Consider the following 18699-nt stretch of genomic DNA (forward strand, 5'->3'; position numbering starts at 1 on the left):
CATCTGTGTGGCCCACAGATCTAACAGTCAGCAGGTTCCAGCAAGATCACTGTAGCTATTTAGGACACCTGGTGTCTCCATAGTCCTGGAAACTGTTTGAACTGGAAGTGGGAGAAATCCTGAATAGACAATGGTGTAGCCTCAGCACAGGATCACAGGAGGTGGAGAGTGGTGAGATAAGAGCTGGGGCTATGAATGCCTTGGTGTAAGTCTAATATAAGAGCCCAGATCTGAAACTTGGCTGGAAGGAGTGGCACAAGTGACGGTAAACAAAGAGCCAAGTAACAACTGCAATAAGTAAAAATGAATTGTGGGTGACACAGCTTAAAAACCTGATCTAAGGAGAAAAATATGTTAACCGGAAGTACAATAACCAAGGGTAAAAGAAGAGGCAGAGGCACAGTGAATGTTACTGAAGATTCCCCTGCAAAAGGAGCAAAAGCCTTTACCAACCTCAGAGTTAACTGAAGAATATTTTGAGAAAATGGGGGATACAGAATTCAGAAAAATTCATTATAAGCAATCAGAAATAAATACAGGAGTTCAAGGAGTTTAAGGAATATGAAGAAAAAAAAAAAAACAAAAAACCAATCCAAACCATTGGAAATGAGGGATGCAGCAGAGCAAGTCTCAATAATAAAATGATTCAGGCAGAAGAAAGAATCTCAGAATTGGAAGATATTTCTTGTCACAATGGGGAAATAATCAAAAAGCCAGAAGCAGAGCTGGGTCAAAATAAAAAAATTCTTGAAGAATTGAAAGGCACTATTAAAGGCCAAATATAAGAGTTATGGGAGTCCCAAAAGGTGCAGAAAGAGAAGCTGGGTTTAAAATGTATTTAATGAAATAATAAAGGAAATTTTCCCTAGGCTAGAGAAAGAATTGGGATACAACATCCAGGAGGGACATAGAATTCCCAACAGGGTTAACCCAAAGCGATCTTCACCACGACACATGATAATCAAGCTCTCTTCAATCAATAAAAGGAAAAGATCTCTACATGCACATGTGAAAAAAATCAACTGATATATAAAGGAATGCCAATTAAACTCACAGGACACCTCACACAGGAAACTCTACAGGCCAGAAGAGAATGGACTAATATACTCCAGATCCTAAAAGCAAAAAATTGTCAGCTCAGAATAACATGCCCAGCAAAACTTTCCTTTGTCTTTGAAAATGAAGGAAAATTCTTCCACAGTAAAGAAAAGTTAAAAGAATACGCTACTTCCAAACCTGCCCTACAAATGATACTTAAAGATGTTTTCTTGACAGAGAAGAGGAATAACACCCACCAAAACCAAAGGCAAATATGATGTCCATCCCAGTAAAATAACAGAAGACTAAATCAGTGAACAACCCATTGCTAAACAACAGGAACAAATTACCACCTAAGTGGCTTAAACTAATCAATCAAATGTCATAGATTAATAGACTGAACTAAAAAAAAAAAAAAACTCAACTATTTGTTGCCTATAGGAGACACACCTCACCAACAAAGATTAATGGAAACCATATCTCATGGATTTCAATGTTTCTGTGTTTATTTCATTTCTTCCAAACCCTTTTTTTAAAAAATATTCACTGATTCATAGATCACAGAAATGGTTTTTGATTTTCTTTTTCATTTCTTCAGCGACAAATTAGTTATTCAGTAGCATTATTTAACTTCATGGCATTGTAAATTTTTTTTTCTATTGTTGATTCTGTTTTGTGGCTTTTCATTTGAAGGGATGTAGTAACTGTGTAGTAGAGACTATCATATTCAGTGGCATGTGTTTTAACTACATGGTGTTGTAAATTTCTGTTTTCCTTCCTGTTGTTGATTTTGTTTTGTGGTTTTTCACTTTGGTGGGGGTGGGGGGGCTGGATGTGTAGAGACTGTGTAGTGGAGATTGACATGTCCAAAGGTGAGGATACAGTGCAGTGTGCATCTCTACTTCCGGATCGAGGATGAACTCCCAGCAAAACTGTTGGATGTCTTGACAATGGGATGCTGGATACTGCATTTTCCAGGCCTACAATGATAGTCTTATGGCTGTTTATGAAGAACTATACTATCGTACCAATATAGGGGAACTCAGTGGAGAGGGGGTTGGGAGAAACTTGGGAAGGGTGTAGGGAAAAATCCCATGGCCTATGGAAGTGCATAATAAAATGATAATAATAAAAAATGAAAAAAAAAAATGTTACAGTGACAGAAAGCAGGTCAGTGGCTGCCCTTGGATCTGGATGACAACACATTCTGAATGGCAATTGTAACATATGAAATCAAAGAAATTTTGGTAGGAATGCCAATGTTTAACTTGATTTTGGCTTTCTTTTTTTTTTTTTTAGATTTATTTATTTTTATTGGAAAATTAGATATACAGAGAGGAGGAAAGACAGAGGGGAAGATCTTCTATCCGTTCTAGCCATAGTGGCCAGAATTGAGCTGATCCGAAGCCATAAGCCAGGAGTTTCTTCTGGGTTTCCACATGGGTGCAGGGTCCCAAGGCTTTGGGCCGTCCTCGGCTGCTTTCCCAGGCCACAATCAGGGAGCTGGATGGGAAGCAGTGCTGCTGTGATTAGAACTGGCCCCCATATGGGATCCCGGCATGTGTAAGGTGAGGACTTTAGCCACTAGGCTAACGCGCCAGGCCTTGATTTTGTCTTTCTTAAGAAACTTTTAAATAGATCTGATTCTCCATTTTAATATATGCAGTTTATTTTATGTGGACATTATCGCAGTAAAAAGTGTTCTAAAATAGAGATGTCTCCTTTCCCCACGCTGATCTGCAGATTCAACACTACTTTCCAGAATTTCAGCACTTTTCAAACTAATCGAGGGTGTTGTTCTAAAATTTATATAAAAGCATACATATTATTTTGTACACAACCGTCAAACAAGTCCTAAAAAGCTTCCAACACTTTCTCTAATGCTGTAATACATAGCACAATAATAATATAATTTGATGAAAGAGAGCATCTTCCAGAAAGAGATCAGGACTATAATTTACTCATTTTCAAAAATGTGACCAAGATAACTGAAGGAAAAGAAACTTGTTTAAAATAAGTTTTCCCCCAAAATAGTGAAGAAAACCAAAAGTAAAATTTAAGCTATGGCTTTTTTTTTTTTTACCATACTTCCAAACTGGCTCAACATTTATAATATAACAAAACATGCTGCTATAAGTAATGAAAGTTCTAAAAATTTGAATAGGCATTTCAGATATTTGTAAGCAAAAATTTTAAATTCTGAAATCAGTTGACAAATGAAAATTTATAACTTGAACTTTGCCAAAAGTAAAAATACATACTCTCTGACACAGACATTACTAAGAAAATAAGTTAAACCACAAATTGGGAAACCTTATTGATAAAATATGTATGTGAAAAAGGGCTAGTGCCTAGACTATATGAAGAATTCTCAGATGCAACAGTAAGAAAGACAAAAATGCAAAACACATGACAAAAACCTTAACAAATACTTCACAAAAAATTAGCAAATGTGCAATAAACAGTGCTTAGTATGACTATTTAAAAAGATAAATTAAAATCACAATGATAAATAAATCATCACAAAAGCTAAAATTAAAAACACTGGCAATACCAAGAGCAGTTGTAGATAGAATGAGCAGCTGAAATTCTCATAGACACTACAGGAATGAAGGGGGGGTGAAATGTGATCCCCTCTGGGGAACTCTGACAGAAGGTAATGATCATAAGATCCAGAGATTATTTTCTCAGATATTGGAGCCAAAGAAACATCCATGAAACAAGAATGTGAATCACAGCATCATTCATAACTTTCAAATACCACGATATTCCCAATACCCATCAACAGGTGCATGAATAAATGTAATGCATACGCGTAGAACAAATTTGTGAATAATTTATCACTAAAAGATCATAGAAATAATTATTTCATGTAAGAGCCATTGATGGCTGTTTAAAATGAGTGGGGAATACTGAGAAGAAGAAATGAATATTTACAAAGCTTCAAGTCATCTCCTTCCAAATATCTATTTAGTATTACGGTAGCCTGTGTGTGTGTCCACAAATGTTTTGACTCTACTTCCTCTAGGCATTGAGACTTAATTGCCTTTCTGTTGAATATGGACCAGCAAGGTATTAAACGGAAAAAAAAAACATTAACTGAAGAGAGGAGAAGCCAAGGCAACCGTACCCAAGTCATGAAGGCAAACTCTACCAGCAACACTTCCATCCTATGCATCCCCTGATATAACATAACAATACTTCACTTCTGTGGAATTCTTCCCCAAAATGCACCACCCAAATCCAACCATGGCAAAATATGAAATAGTCCCAAATTCAGGAAATTCTACAGATCCAGACTGAAAACTACTGTGAGAGTAGATTTTTTTCTCTCCACAGGAAATCACAAGCATAAAAAATGATTGGTACATTTACAAAGTTGGTGTAATGATGTCACAATGTTATACATAGAATGGAACACATGCTCTGCATCACTAATATAGACTTTTTTATTTTCCAATTAAAAATAATTTTTAAAGTATTTCAAAGCTGCCTTGGAGAGGAGGGTGCTAAATTTAACTTGGCTCTCCAGATCACATGGTAAAATAGAGTAAAGGCCATTAATTGAAAAGTAATGACAACGTTTTGTCAATAGTGTTACTTTAATACCATTTTTTGTTGTGATACAAGGCATTAACAAGAAGGAAGATTGAGTGGATTGGGAATTCATATAATCACTTGGCTCTACTATAAATAAAGTATAATTAACTAAAAGTCTATACAAAGAAAAACTAGTAGAGAAAACAAAACTATTTCTGTAAAGAGAAGGGTCTTTTTTCCTTCACTTGGAAGGAGGAAGAAATCAAAGTCACATGTAGCTTTAATAAGTAAGTCTTTAGAGCGAACAGGTGAAGTAACAGAGTTGGAAATGAGAAAGAATTCAAGATAGGTGGAGAGAATTGTGGTGTTTCCATTAAAGACTCACTATATGAATAATAAAAGTGAATAAAAAATTAAGCCAAGATTTAGAAAAATTCTTGGAATTTACAAAATCCAAGTTGCAGAACTCCATATGGTTGGTGATGAAGCAAAATTCAAATAATAATAGGAGTCAAACCAACATCAATCTTTCAATTACAAGACTAGGAAAGATGGTACTATCTTCTAAGTAGGTGTAAAAAAATAGATTTTGAAAGTAAAGAGATGAGACTTGTGTGTGACAATTATGCTATTCATGAGTTTTCACATTTTAGTATGACCACATAGAGAAAGCAGTAAAAACAATTATTGGTTACAGACTATGGTTTAATATAGTGTAACCGACTATACCTGGAATGATGAACAACGTTCGTGGGATTTTTAAGAATGATACTGTATTTCATAATATGGAGTCTGAAAAATTGAAGTTAATATAGAATATTAATAAATCCATATGTAAATATTTGGATGCCATTGAGGCAAAAATCAATTGAATATATAAAATCAACAAAACTCAGGAGATGGATCATGGGAACGTCATAGAGAATTATGGTTATTTTTCTCATTTTTGTAGTAGGAAGAAAATTTCAGCACTTATTTCATCAAAAGAAGAGGAGAAAGCAAAAGCAGAGACAGGCAGAGAAAAATGTCCCATCTTTCATTGTTGTTTAACATTGTGTCCCTATTACTTTTCTCGTTTGGGATTGATTTCTTTGAACGTTATGCATTAGGCAAATTTGAAACATGAGAATGTCTGTTTACATCAATAGTAGAGACATTTTCCCAGGCACCGTGGCACATAAGCTCCATCTTGCAGCCATTAACCCTGGACAAAGGGCATTCACCTGGGAACAAGACCATGTTGGATATAACTTCTGCTCCACCAATGAACAGATGCTTGACCACTGCAGTTCCTTAAGATTTTTGTGCCTCAGTCACCCCTTCCTCAGTATATGTAAAATAATAGGACCAATTTCTGCAGTTATAAAGAACAAATTATTTGGATAAAGTAATTAGCGTAATGCTGTAGCAATAACCACCTTGTGAATGTTTACTTTGGCCATTATTCTTCACATTATTAATCAATAACTGAACTCTAAGAATGAGAACTAATGTTTAGTATTTGATAATGAGCTTGTTAATTTCATGATAGTATTCCTTATTCATTAACACAAAGATAAGAATGACAATTAAGTTACTGAAGGGAATGGTCAAGGGTAACTTGCTCACTGATTTGGCAGATTTTTTTTTGGACTTTTTCCCCCAACTCTTCAGCGTGTTATGCACTGGGTTATCATAAAGTTGTTCTAACCTTATTGTCTTCTTAACCTTATGAACATTATGAACCATGCTCTGAGAAATATTTTCCATCAAGAAAGAGGTCAGTCATCTCTCTCACAGAATTTTTATAAGTTTTTTTCATAAGTAATCCATCAAAATTCAATTTTGTTCAATATCTTTTTAAATTAATTCAGTCTAGAAATACTGTCACTGCAGTAGCGAGTGACATTCAATAGCTATTTACAATAATCAAATTTACACAAATTCCAAATTTATAAGTCCAAGTAAGCTTTAAGAGCTTCTTAGAATGTATTACATGTCACAGGTACTGAATAAACAATACTAGCCAACAGTAAGTTTCAGGGTGCTTATTACTGCAAGCTGCATAGCTGGAGGCCATTTGCTGCAGAGTTTTTACACATTTTACAATTAAACTTTGGATCAATGCACAGTGGCCGTTGTTGTGCGTTATTATTTTAACAAAGTAGAAGACAAACAGAGATTATATTTACAGACATTGCATGCTCAGTAGAACAAAGATCTTTCTTTGAAAAGTAAATGAACACAGCTGAGAATTAAGCTTAGCAACTATATGTACTGTACTGGCAAATTTATCTTTTTTGTGTATTTTGAATGCAGCAGAGACAGAAAGACGTAAGATAGAATTTATTCTTCCATCTGCTGGTTTATTCTCCATATATTGATAACAGTTGGGGTTGGAAGAGGCAAAACCCAGGAGTTCTCCCATGTGGATGCGAGGACTCAAGCACTTGAGTCATCACTGTTGCTTGCCAGAATGCACACTGATGGAAAGCTAGAGGGGAAGGGGAAAATCAACTCACTCCTAAATAGGATGCATGTATTCCAACTATTGGTTAACCTGCAATGCTTGAATTTTGTTTCAGACTGCTTGAACTTGTGTTTGGTGTCAGCATTAAACACACACAAGAGGTCTTCCAAGCATTCATGTCAAAGTTTATGGAAAAACTATGCATGAATTTAAAAATAATTTGCACCAAAATTAGACTTTTATTTTGGCTATTTTCCCATGAATTTTTTTTTTCACCTCCTTCACACATATCTGTTCTTCTGGATAATCGAATTATTACAGTACTTATTCTGGTATGTATTTTGCTGACTGATTTTGTTATTATGCTGATCGTTTTCAGTTAAAAACAGTCTGAATATACTGCCACCTCTTGCTCATTCATTTTATATGAGTAGCATGGTATCAGTAAAATAATGAATCCAAGCAAAGTTCTGCAAACTATCTAGTCGAGACAGCTTTCCACTGCATTGGGACAGAGAATGAGAAAACGAATAAATCCATGAGACAAGACCATGGTACTACATTCCACTCCATGGTGCAAACAGTTCTAATCTTCATTGTTTCTAGATACAGAAAAAAAAATGAATTCATCAATTCATCTGGGTTGCCTTCTGACTGAATACCACATCCAAGATACCTAGTTCAGGTGATGAGGAGGAGGATTTGCACAATTGTGGGTCCGTGTGAGCATGGGTCCTATTACAATACTCCTGAAAGCATTTAGGCGGATTCCATTCTCAAACAACAGCTTTTCCAAATTTATAACCATAAGTCCTGTTGGAAAATATTTGAAGAAATCATTGTCAAATGCACTTGTGATGCATTTGTGATGGTGTCACAGTGTGCTTTACTGGGGAGAGGGCTCTCTTTCAGAGAATTTTTTTTTAGGTCTGAGGATTTGGCTAAGTTTGGAACAACATATCCTTACATTTATTAATACACTTGCCCTTATTCTCCTGATTATCCCTTATTCATTTTTATTGCAATACTCCATTGACTTCTTCATTAGGTTCTTCTAGAAACAAACCCTGCTGTTTTCTACAGAACAAAATTAAAATGCTCTGGTCATTGCCCTGATTTTGCCCCTGATTTTCAAATACATGTCTACTTGGCTTCTGATGACTGCACAACCTCAGTTCTTTTATGTTGGACTCTAGTAACCCTGTTACTACTAGGCAATACAATTATTTCATAAGGTTACTTAACTTCAGCCTTTGTCTATGTAACCCCAGCTAAGCCTCTCAAAGCCTCTGGTGCTGCAGCCCCAGCTAAGCCTCTCAAAGCCTCTGGTGCTATCTCACCAGTGCTTCCTAGTTTGGCAAGAAAAGTGTCAGGGTCAGCACGGTGGCACAGTGCATTAAGTCACCACCTGTGATGCTATCATCCCATAAAAGGACCTGTTAGAATCCTCTCATCTGGGTACCTGCTGACATGTCTGAGAAAGTGGTAGAACATAACGCAGCTGCTTGGTACCCTTACATCTATGTAGGAGGCCCAGACTCCTGGCTTTGCCTTGTTCTAGGTCTAGCCACTGTGGTCAATTTTGGAGAGTAAAGATAGCTTTCTCCACACCTGTAACTCTGCCTTTCAAACAAATAAATCATAAATATTTTTTAAAATGTCCACTATTTCACCCATAGAAGCCACCTTGTGAGTTTTCATAGTTTGTGTCATACTGCAATAATTTCACATTGCCAAGAAATTTTTCTTTGCCATCTGCAATAGAGGTTCTGCATTTTCTGCCTAGTTTAGTGTGAGCAAACATATTTCTAAATTCTCATGAGTCATTCTAGCTGCATATTAGTGATCTCTGGGGTCCTTGGGAAATCATTTATTTCTGTGTTGTGGGATAGAATTTTCACATCCAATAAACACACTATTATTCAAGTTTATGGTCCACTCTCTTTTCTCAACACGTTCAGTGCCATTCATGCTTTGCAGATGTTGGTTCGGCTCTGAAATCCCCTGATTTTTAGACCCTTTCTTGCCATTGCTAATCTAGAACTTGTCTTAGCTGATTTTGCTTTTAATTCAGCCTAATATGTGTCTGGTAGCCAAAAAGAGAGTTGCGAGCAGATTCAGAATAAAGCTCGCAGGCTTTTCAGAGCATTCAGTTTAGGGTCTTTCATTATGGGAGGGAGTTGCTCAATATTAATACGGGAAACTGGCACACTCCTGACTCCGGGAGTTCTGTGCTCCCAAGTGATAACGTTCTCAAGGACATCAACCCACAGGACCATATCTAAAATCTCGGTCCCAACTCTCCACTCTGGCCCTTGACAAAATATAAGAGACTTTTCAGAGTAAAAATTTCAAATTTCTCTGATGCTGCCTTACTTTCATAAGTAAGTATTTGCTGATATACAGACTTTATCTGCACGTAAGATTCACTTTAGAAACTGTCAAATAGGGCCCGGTGTTATGGCCTATTGGCAAAAGTCTTCACCATGAATGCACCCGAATCCCATATGGGTGCTGGTTCTAATCCCGGCAGCTCCACTTCCCATCCAGCTCCCTGCTTGTGGCCTGGGAAAGCAGTTGAGGATGGCCCAAAGCCTTGGGACCCTGCACCCACATGAGATACCTGGAAGAAACTCCCGGATCCTGGCTCTGGATCGGCTCAGCTCCAACTGTTGAGACCACCTGGGGAGTGAATCATTGGATGGAAGATATTTCTCTCTGTCTTTCCTCCCCTCTGTATATCTGACTTTCTAATAAAAAGAAATAAATCTTTTTTTAAAAAAGAAACTGTCAAATAGACCACCTGAATTTCTTAATATGCCTTGTACTTGGTATCAGTGATCCTTAACCATCACTGTCCTTCTTTAGTGCATTGGTAAAATTTGCCAATAGCTTTCTGTTCCATAACCCCAATACTAACTATTCATTCTCCAGATATCAAATCAGTGAGCATTTCTTTTACTAGCTGGTCAACCTGTATAACTGCTAATCCAACATAGTTCACCATCAGACCATTTTATCAGTTAACCTTTGACTCTTATGGGGACTATCATGTTCTGCTTAGTGCAAGTGATGGGGTCTACTGCAAAAATAACGCCTTAGCATAACATATCAGAAACAGGATTTGAAGAGTTTCATGAAGGACAGTTTACTAGGAGAAACACTCAACAATACACATGAAGAAGAAAAACTGAGCACAGAAAGTTTTTAAATGTAGTGGAGTTGCAATGGAGAGGCCAGTTTATCCCTTAGAGAGCTCAAAGCCTAGGGTGGCCCTTTAAAAAAATTTCTAAACGTACAAAAGGCCTTGGGCTTTGTATTCAAACATCACCCATCACTGGAATGAGGGCTGTCTATGGAGAAATGGCTTAGCTATGTGAGAGGCTGTAACCTTCAGCCAATGACAATTTTATTAAAAAGAAATAGCTGTGGCTAGCAGCAGAGAACATGTCATCACTTGGAGATAAGCCTCTCCACCTTCAATTTTGGATTTGAGTAACATTCACAGGATCTACTCTATTAGGGTTATTAGTGAGAAAGTTCTCAAACAAGTAAATGCAATTGTACAGATGCTCACAGTAAAGGTAACACAGCATTTATAGACAAAACATGAGTAAAATTTATGGTCAAGACAAAAACTAACACCTAGTGAACACCTAGACTTCATGAAGCTCCCCCGTAGGCAAACACACTGATTAGCAAAGAGGCAAATACACCCTAATTATAAAAGACTTGACATTGAAGTGCTGCTGCTGGCAGGATTCTTCCAGACCTACATGTTTCTTCATTTTGTTATTTTTGATTTGTATCTAACACTGTTAGGATAACTATAGAAGTTTTCTGATTAGTTTTGTGCTGTTCTGGTGAATTACCAATCATGTAGATGACCACAGGAGTTCCCAGGTTTTGTAGCTAAATGGATCAGCAGTGGGAGGGACCTGGGAATCCCAGTTTGTGGATGGCACCTCATTAGAGGAAGTGTTTGAGCATCGCGAGTTAGGTTCTGGATAAATAATGAGTGGTTACAACCAGATAGGAGCTGCAGTAAACCACTCAGGGTTGGTATTCAGATAATGCCCTACTTCACATCCTTTCAAAGAAACCGCCCAACACTTGGAAATATTTGCCATTAATCAAATATATTTCTTCCTGAAGTCAGTGATTTTACTGGACCTTCAGGGAGTCAGGGCTGTGATCAAGTTCAACAGCTTGTATTGTTAGATTTCTTTGTCACTTGTCCCTTACAGTTTGGCGCCTGAGTAGCTATCTTTATTGGATTCCAATTTTACATTTCTTGGAGTCCATCAAATTTTTCCTTTAATTTTAATTTTGATTTATTTTATTTCTAAGTAAAATGTGAGGACTTTTCGTGAAGGTTTGCTAGGATTTAACTCCTTCCATGAGTTGAAAACTTTTATTGAAAAAATACTTGAACCTATGAAACTGTGTCATAAAATAAAATGAAATTAAAACACCAAGCATTGGTTTAAACATTTTTTATCTCAAAATAAATTTTTCTTTCAGTTAAAAGATACTTGAACAATAAGGTAGCTTTTGGGCAAAACAATATTTGCAAAGAATCATGCCACTGACCTAAGTTTCATAACATTCCTTTGCTAGTGAGTAGCCAAAAGTCAATCTATTCTCTCTTTTTTTGTTGTTGGCAACCTGTTCTTATTTTCTGGAAAAAAAATAAAAATAAAACACCAAGTTTCTGGTTATTTTGTAACTAACTTTACAATGTTCTTTTTTTTGGCATTGTTTATTGTCTTGGAGACTTTGAACTGAGGATATGAGGGTTAACAGCAGATATGTAGATGATCCCGTCACGTGGTAGAATAAGAAGTGGCTTTCCAGACATATCAGACCTTCTTTTTAGGATTTTTGCGATTCCTTCAGGAAACATTCTAGTCATTTAGGAAGAATCTCTGGGGCTTGGCACGGTGACCTAGCAACTAAAGTCCTTTGCTTGAACGTACCAGGATCTGATATGGGCATCGGTTCTAATCCTGGCAGCTCCATTTCCCATCCAGCTCCCTGCTTCTGGCCTGGGAATGCAGTCAAGGATGGCCCAAAGCCTTGGAATCCTGCACCTGCGTGGGAACCTAGAGGAAGCTCCTGGCTCCTGACTTCGGATTTGTGCAGCACTGGCCATTGCAGTCACTAGGGGAGTGAATCATTGGACGGAAGATCTTCCTTTCTGTCTCTTCTCTCTGTATATCTGACTTTTCAATAAAAAAAATAAATAAATTTAAAAAGCAAAAGTTTGTGGTTTTAAATTCATTGTGCTTATCACAAATTCTAATCTCTATGTAGTTAGCACAGAAGCTAGGGAAAAAACTTAGAAAAGGAAGCTTTTTCAAATTGCGTCATGTATAGTTTTGTGATTAATTTGTGGAACTACCCACTCATGGCATTTCCTGTCTCTTAGACTTGTGGACACAGAACTTGCCAATGCACAGGGATGAAAACAGCTGTCTTCACCTCACCTCCCACATTTCTGTTGACCACGTGCTAAAGTTTTCTAGGATCATCCTAGATTGTCTCCACTTCCTATATAATTACAAGGTACCGTCTCTCATAACCCTGAGTCACACTCCTTACATTTCTGTAATGTATGTATGTATATAAGTACATGTTCCATATTCAGCTAAATACATTTCTCTCAAGGAAATTCGCAAAACTATATTTCAGGATATGATTTTCTAATACGAATAACCATTTTCAACTTCTACATTCCTATTTTGTATGCAGTACATAGTGTTTTAATAATTTGTTAATTTCTGACATGTACCAGACAGGAAAATATGTTCCCATGTAGCACTCTTTGAAAATGCAACAATAGGGCCCAGCACAATAGCATAGTTGTTAAAGTCAATGCCTTGAACGCACCAGGATCCCATATGGGTGCCAGTTCATATCCTGGCAGCTCCACTTCCCATCCAGCTCTCTGCTTGTGGCCTGGAAATGCAGTTGAGGATGGCCCAAAGCTTTGGGATCCTTCTCCCACATAGGAGACGCGGAAGAAGCTCCTGGATCCTGGCTTCAGATGAGCACAGCGCCGACCATAGTGGTCACTTGGGAAATGAACCATTGGATGGAAGATCTTCCTCTCTGTCTCTCCTCCTCTCTATATCTGACTTTGTAATAAAAATAAATAAATCTTTTAAAAAATTTCAATTTTACAAGAACATAATTTTTGTATGAAACTTAAGTGGATATCATTTTAAAAGAAACAGGTAAAATTTGAGGACTTTAAAAATGTAATTCCCATGATCACCACGATGAAAATGGGTAGCAAATAACAAATAATAAAAGGTAAAGTATTAAGGGTTTTTACGGATACATCAACAAAACACAAAAGCAAACCAACCTGGAAGAATTGGCAGAGAAGGAAGCTGAGATACACATTAAAGAAGGGTCTTTTCCATACAAAATATATAAATATTCATGAATTATGAAACAATGGGTCCAACTACATGCTATCTACAAGATGCTCACTTTACATTTGAGGGCATATATAGAGTGTAAGTGAAAAGAAGGAAAACCATACTCAATGAGAATAGTTACCAAAAGAACACGATGACTATACTGTCACTCAATGCAGATTTTTCAGCTAAAAGCCATAATAGAGTACAAAGGGACAGGATACAAAGATAAAACACCAATGAATCAAAACTACACACTGATTGTAAAATACAAATGTCAAACGCTAGAGTTCGTAATACGTGAAACAAATACTGGCAAGATTAAAGAGAGAAATAGACAAATACACGTTAAAAGTTCATGAATGGAGTAGTATTTATAATGCTAACACTAAAAAAAGGAAACAGGAATAACAGTATTAATTTCAAAGGAAATGAGAGTTCTCAGAGATTAAAAAATGGCATAATAATCATAAAACGGTCGATTCTCTTAGAAGACAAAAAAAAAAACAATGACTTGTATGTACCTATAAATACATCATGAAAATATAAAATCTACCATGATAGAGAGAAGAGGAGAGAGGTTAGCATGACTAGGAGGCAAGGACAGATGCAGGCGGCCCAATCCAGCAACACACACAGTCCAAGGGCTGCAACTGGCACCTATCAGCTGCTGACTCCCACAAAGGATCACACCTTCCAATTCCCAGATCCAACATTCGCCAAGAAGGACCACATTCTAGGTTTATAAGAATATAAATATTATCGCTGCCTACTCGCTGCCCATGGGAAATGAGCTACAAATCAATAGCAAAGAAAAGACTAAACATAAAACATGAATGATCAAGTAATATGCTCTTTAATATAGGAGTATAAGACTCGACCTCAAGAGAAATTTAAGGAAATATTTCAAAGTAATTGAAAATATCACCAAAAATAAAAACATCAGGGGATACAGAGTAAAGTTGGCATGTAGAAAAATGTACAGCAGTGAATACATATATTACAAAATAAGAAAACTCTCAAATGAGTCATCTACACTTTAACCTTAAGAAACTAGAAAAGGGGCAAGTAAAACTCCGTGAAGCAGAGAAAACTAAATAAGAAATATAGCAAAAATCAATAAAGTTAGAAATAGGAAACCGATACATCAAACACTAGCTGTTTGAACATTTCTAGCAAGCTTCGATGGAAGAAAATGCTAATTACTAATAGCAGAAATTATATAAGATACATACCTGTAGCTAATAAACAACAAAAGTTACAGACAGAAAAGGAAGAAATAAAGCTTTTTATCAGCAGGCATGTATTATGCAATATTGTATGTAGAAAGTCTGAAATAGCTGGTATAAAACCAGAACTAATGATCACAGCAAGGCTACAGCACATGAATTAAATATAAGAAGTCAAAAACCTGTCCATATTGCAGAAATAAAAAGTCAATTTGAAATAAGACACAATCATTTTCATTAGCAATCTCCAAGACAAAATACTAAAGTAGAAATCAAACCAAATATATATACAACAGCTATATGTGCAAACTAAAAAGTTGTTTCTATAGAAACAGATTTCCCACGATTGTCAACAGGAAGTTTTAAAATTAATGACAGTTCTGGCCAATTTTTTTTGTTTTGTTTTTCTGGGTACAAGGTGTTCTTTATTGATGGTAGCATGACAAGATAGGGCTCGCAAAGCCCTCCTCTTCTCCAGGGGGTCTCGGATGGCGACTGTGAAAGGGCAGATTCTCAGTGGTGGGGACGAAGTTGGGGCAGGGACTCCCCAGCAGCCTCGCTCTTCCTCTGGTGCTCTTGCTGGGGTCCATGGTCCCGGGGAGACTTTTACTCCTTTGAGGCCATGTGGACCATGAGGTCCACCACCCTGTTGCTGTAGCCAAATTTGTTGTCATACCAGGAGATGAGCTTGACAAAGTGGTCATTGAGGGCAATGCCAGCCCCAGCATCAAAAGTGGAGGAGTGGGTGTCACTGTTGAAGTCACAGGAGACAAACTGGTCCTTGCTGTAGCCCAGGATGCCCTTCAGGGGGCCCTTGGAAGCCTGCTTCACCACCTTCTTGATGTCATTATACTTAGCAGCTTTCTCCAAACGGCAAGTCAGGTTCACCACAGACACGTTGGGAGTAGGCACACAGAAGGCCATGCCTGTGAGTTTCCCGTTCAGCTCAGGGATGACCTTGCCCACAGCCTTGGCGGCACCAGTGGAAGCCAGGATGATGTCCTGGGCAGCCCCACGACCATCGCGCCACAGCTTCCTGGAGGGGCCGTCCACTGTCTTCTGGGTGGCGGTGATGGTGTGCACTGTGGTCATGAGACCCTCCACAATGTCTGGCTAATTTTTAAAATGTAGAGTCAGCCCAATCTCAATTAAAGTCACAAGTTATATTACTGATAACAGCACATTGATTCTATAACGTATGCCAAGTTGCAGAAGAGCCAAAACAATATTGAGGAACAAAGTCAAAGACTGACAGCAGCCCAACCTTAAGGTATACTCTACAATTGCAATGATCAACCCTTATGTAACTGATGAGTAGACAAATGGATCAACGGAACAGAATAGTCCAGAAGGAATGCCATTTAAACACCCCTGACTCATATTTCAAAAGATCACTAAGTAAATATAATGGGGAAACAAATGGTGCTGAGCAACGACATTCACATCAGTGAATCTAGCCACAGAAACTCTCTATAAGATCTAAAATGGTTAATGGATCTAAACATAACAGAAAAAAAAAAACAGAAGAAAATCTAGATGTCTTTCTTGAGTTTGATGATCATGGGTTAGATTCAACACCAAAGGCATGATCTACAAAAGAAAGAAAAATGATAAGCTAGACTCTATTAAAATGAAAAATTTCTTCTTGTGAAAAATACTTTCAAGAGAATAAAAAGGCAAATTACCACCAGGGAGAAAAGATTTTTTCAAGAAATGGGATAAATGACTGCTATCCTAATTGAACAAAAGTCAATTAGATCTTAGTAATAACGAAATACACACATTCAGATGGCAAGCACTGGCAAAGAACATCATGTGGTATCAGAAAAATGAATATTAAAGCAGCAATAACATGCATTTACATCTATTAGAATAACCAAAATCCAGGATACTGAGAGCAACAAACGTTCATGAGAATGTTTGTGTAGGTTCATCCACTGTGATAAATTCATTTCTCTGGTGGATGTTAATGGGAAGGTTTCGAAACCTGGGCAGCATGGATAGTGGGAAAATCTCTGTACATTCCTCTCAATGCTATTGCGAACACAGACACTCTACACATGATCGAACATACCAAGCTTTAAGGCAACCACTAACACAAGTTACCTGTCTTAAACACAAAAAGGAATATTTGTATTCTCATAGTTCACTTGACAATTTTTCCCTTAGTCTTTTGGTCTTATAGGTAAGAGGATCTCTTCTCAGGAAGACAGGCCACCTCAAGTTGAGCTCTTTCAATTTACAATAAAAACTGGGATTGTCAATATACTCCTGATTAAACACAAACCTTGAATGCAAAAATAACAGGGAGGATGCCACACAGAGTGTGGCCCCTCTATCACAGTTTTATTCAACTCAAGTATCATAGTTGAAATAAATAGTTAGCAAATGCTCACATGGTTAGGAAGAGCTAGGTTTCCAAAGCAGTTATCAAGATTTTAAAAAATCTGAAGACATCTTCTTTTTATCCCTTGCCATCTAACATAAAAGAGAATTGGGGTCTCAGGTCCTGCTTTGAAGAAAAATGAAAGCATGAGGGGTCACTATGGCACTCAGGCTTAGCAGAAATCTGGTCTTCTCTCTGTTCTGGTTACTGCACACAGGTTTATAATTTCTTATAAAGTTGTAGGTACATCATTTTTACAGTGTTTAATTATATTCATTTTTTACCTAATTTTTGATGACTTAGATTTAGTTGGTATAAAGGAGAGCAGAATTTTTCTTGGGTTGACAGTGAGAAAAGTGCAGTTTCAATTCATGACACTTAGGCAGTGTTTCACAGTTCATTTTGTTAGTGCTGGACATAAGTCGTAAGTGAAGAAAAACATTTCATTCAAGCCTCAACAGGAAGGAGTGGGTAGTCTCCTCTGTCCTCTGCATGTCTGTATTCTCAAAGCATTCATTTCCAGCAATATTTTGTTGGCTGTTTCATTTTACCATCATGTCCCATCAATGAATATTAGACATGTCTTAATTCCGCACATATATTCTATTGTAAACATCATAATTTTTAAAAAGTATCAACCATGAAAGCTAAGAACAATCAATTAGGATTTGGGGATAGTTTATATACCAGGATTCTAAATCTAAAAGCATGAGTGAATGTAGAAAAATTGGGGAGGACTAATTCAGGACTTAAACCAAGAATTGTCACCAGCCGAAGAGGAGCATGCAAGATCTAGGAGTAGGTCCTGACTTTCTAAGAAGGACACCAATGACATCGAAGAGGTACCACCTAACGCCAGTAAGATTGGCCCACATAAAAGAAAACACCAATAACACGTGTTGGCGAGGATGTGGGGAAAAGGGAACCCTACTCCATTGCTGCTGGGGCTGCAGGTTGGTACAGCCTCTATGGCAATCAGTATGGAGAACCCTCAAACAACTCAAAATCTGCATACCATATGATCCAGCAATATTACTCCTACGAATATATCCAAAACACCTGTTTCACGAGAAACCAACATGCACCCCTATGTTCACAGCAGTACAATAAACAATTGCAAAAACTTGGAAGCAACCGAGATGCCCATCAACAGAAGACTGGATAAGAAAGTTATGGTTCATCTACTCCATGGAATACTACTCAGCTATTAAAAAAAAAAACAAAATGCAGTTCTTCGTGGCCAAATGGGCCCAGCTGGAAACCATAATGCCAATTTCTTATAAAATAAATGTGACCACCTAGCAGTTTTATTCCTGGATGTTTATTACAGAAGTTTGGAAACACGTGGTTAGATAAAAGCATGGATATTCATAGATTTTTTTTTATTTGTAAGACATCAAAACCAGAAACAACCTAGAAGCCTTTCAACTGGTAGTTGATTAAGCAAACTGTGAAATATCCACTTCATGGGCTACTGCTCAAAAATGAACCAGTTGTTGACTACGAGTGATCACCGGCTTGAATTCCTGAGCTGCCTAACCATGAGGTCAATTTTTTTTAATGTTTCTTACAACATAGTTACAAAGAGTATTTATATTACCACCAATATCCTACATGCCAGCATCTTTT

At 37.3% G+C, this 18699-nt stretch overlaps 1 protein-coding gene and 1 pseudogene across 1 annotated transcript; both read right to left on the reverse strand.

Moving 5' to 3' along the window:
* The window catches only part of LOC121149808, an 86129-nt pseudogene extending 70855 nt beyond the window's left edge, over nucleotides 1-15274 (reverse strand).
* Nucleotides 15094-15786, reverse strand: LOC121149778 (glyceraldehyde-3-phosphate dehydrogenase-like). The gene has a single exon (XM_040970366.1). It carries the CDS (start codon nucleotides 15774-15776, stop codon nucleotides 15291-15293), a length of 486 nt encoding a protein of 161 aa, XP_040826300.1. The 5' UTR covers nucleotides 15777-15786; the 3' UTR covers nucleotides 15094-15290.
* Nucleotides 15787-18699: the final 2913 nt, after the last annotated feature.

Source organism: Ochotona curzoniae, unplaced genomic scaffold, assembly GCF_017591425.1.
Source record: "Ochotona curzoniae isolate NIBS_2020 unplaced genomic scaffold, NIBS_Ocur_1.0 scaffold_4763, whole genome shotgun sequence".
Classification (NCBI taxonomy): Eukaryota; Metazoa; Chordata; class Mammalia; order Lagomorpha; family Ochotonidae; genus Ochotona; species Ochotona curzoniae.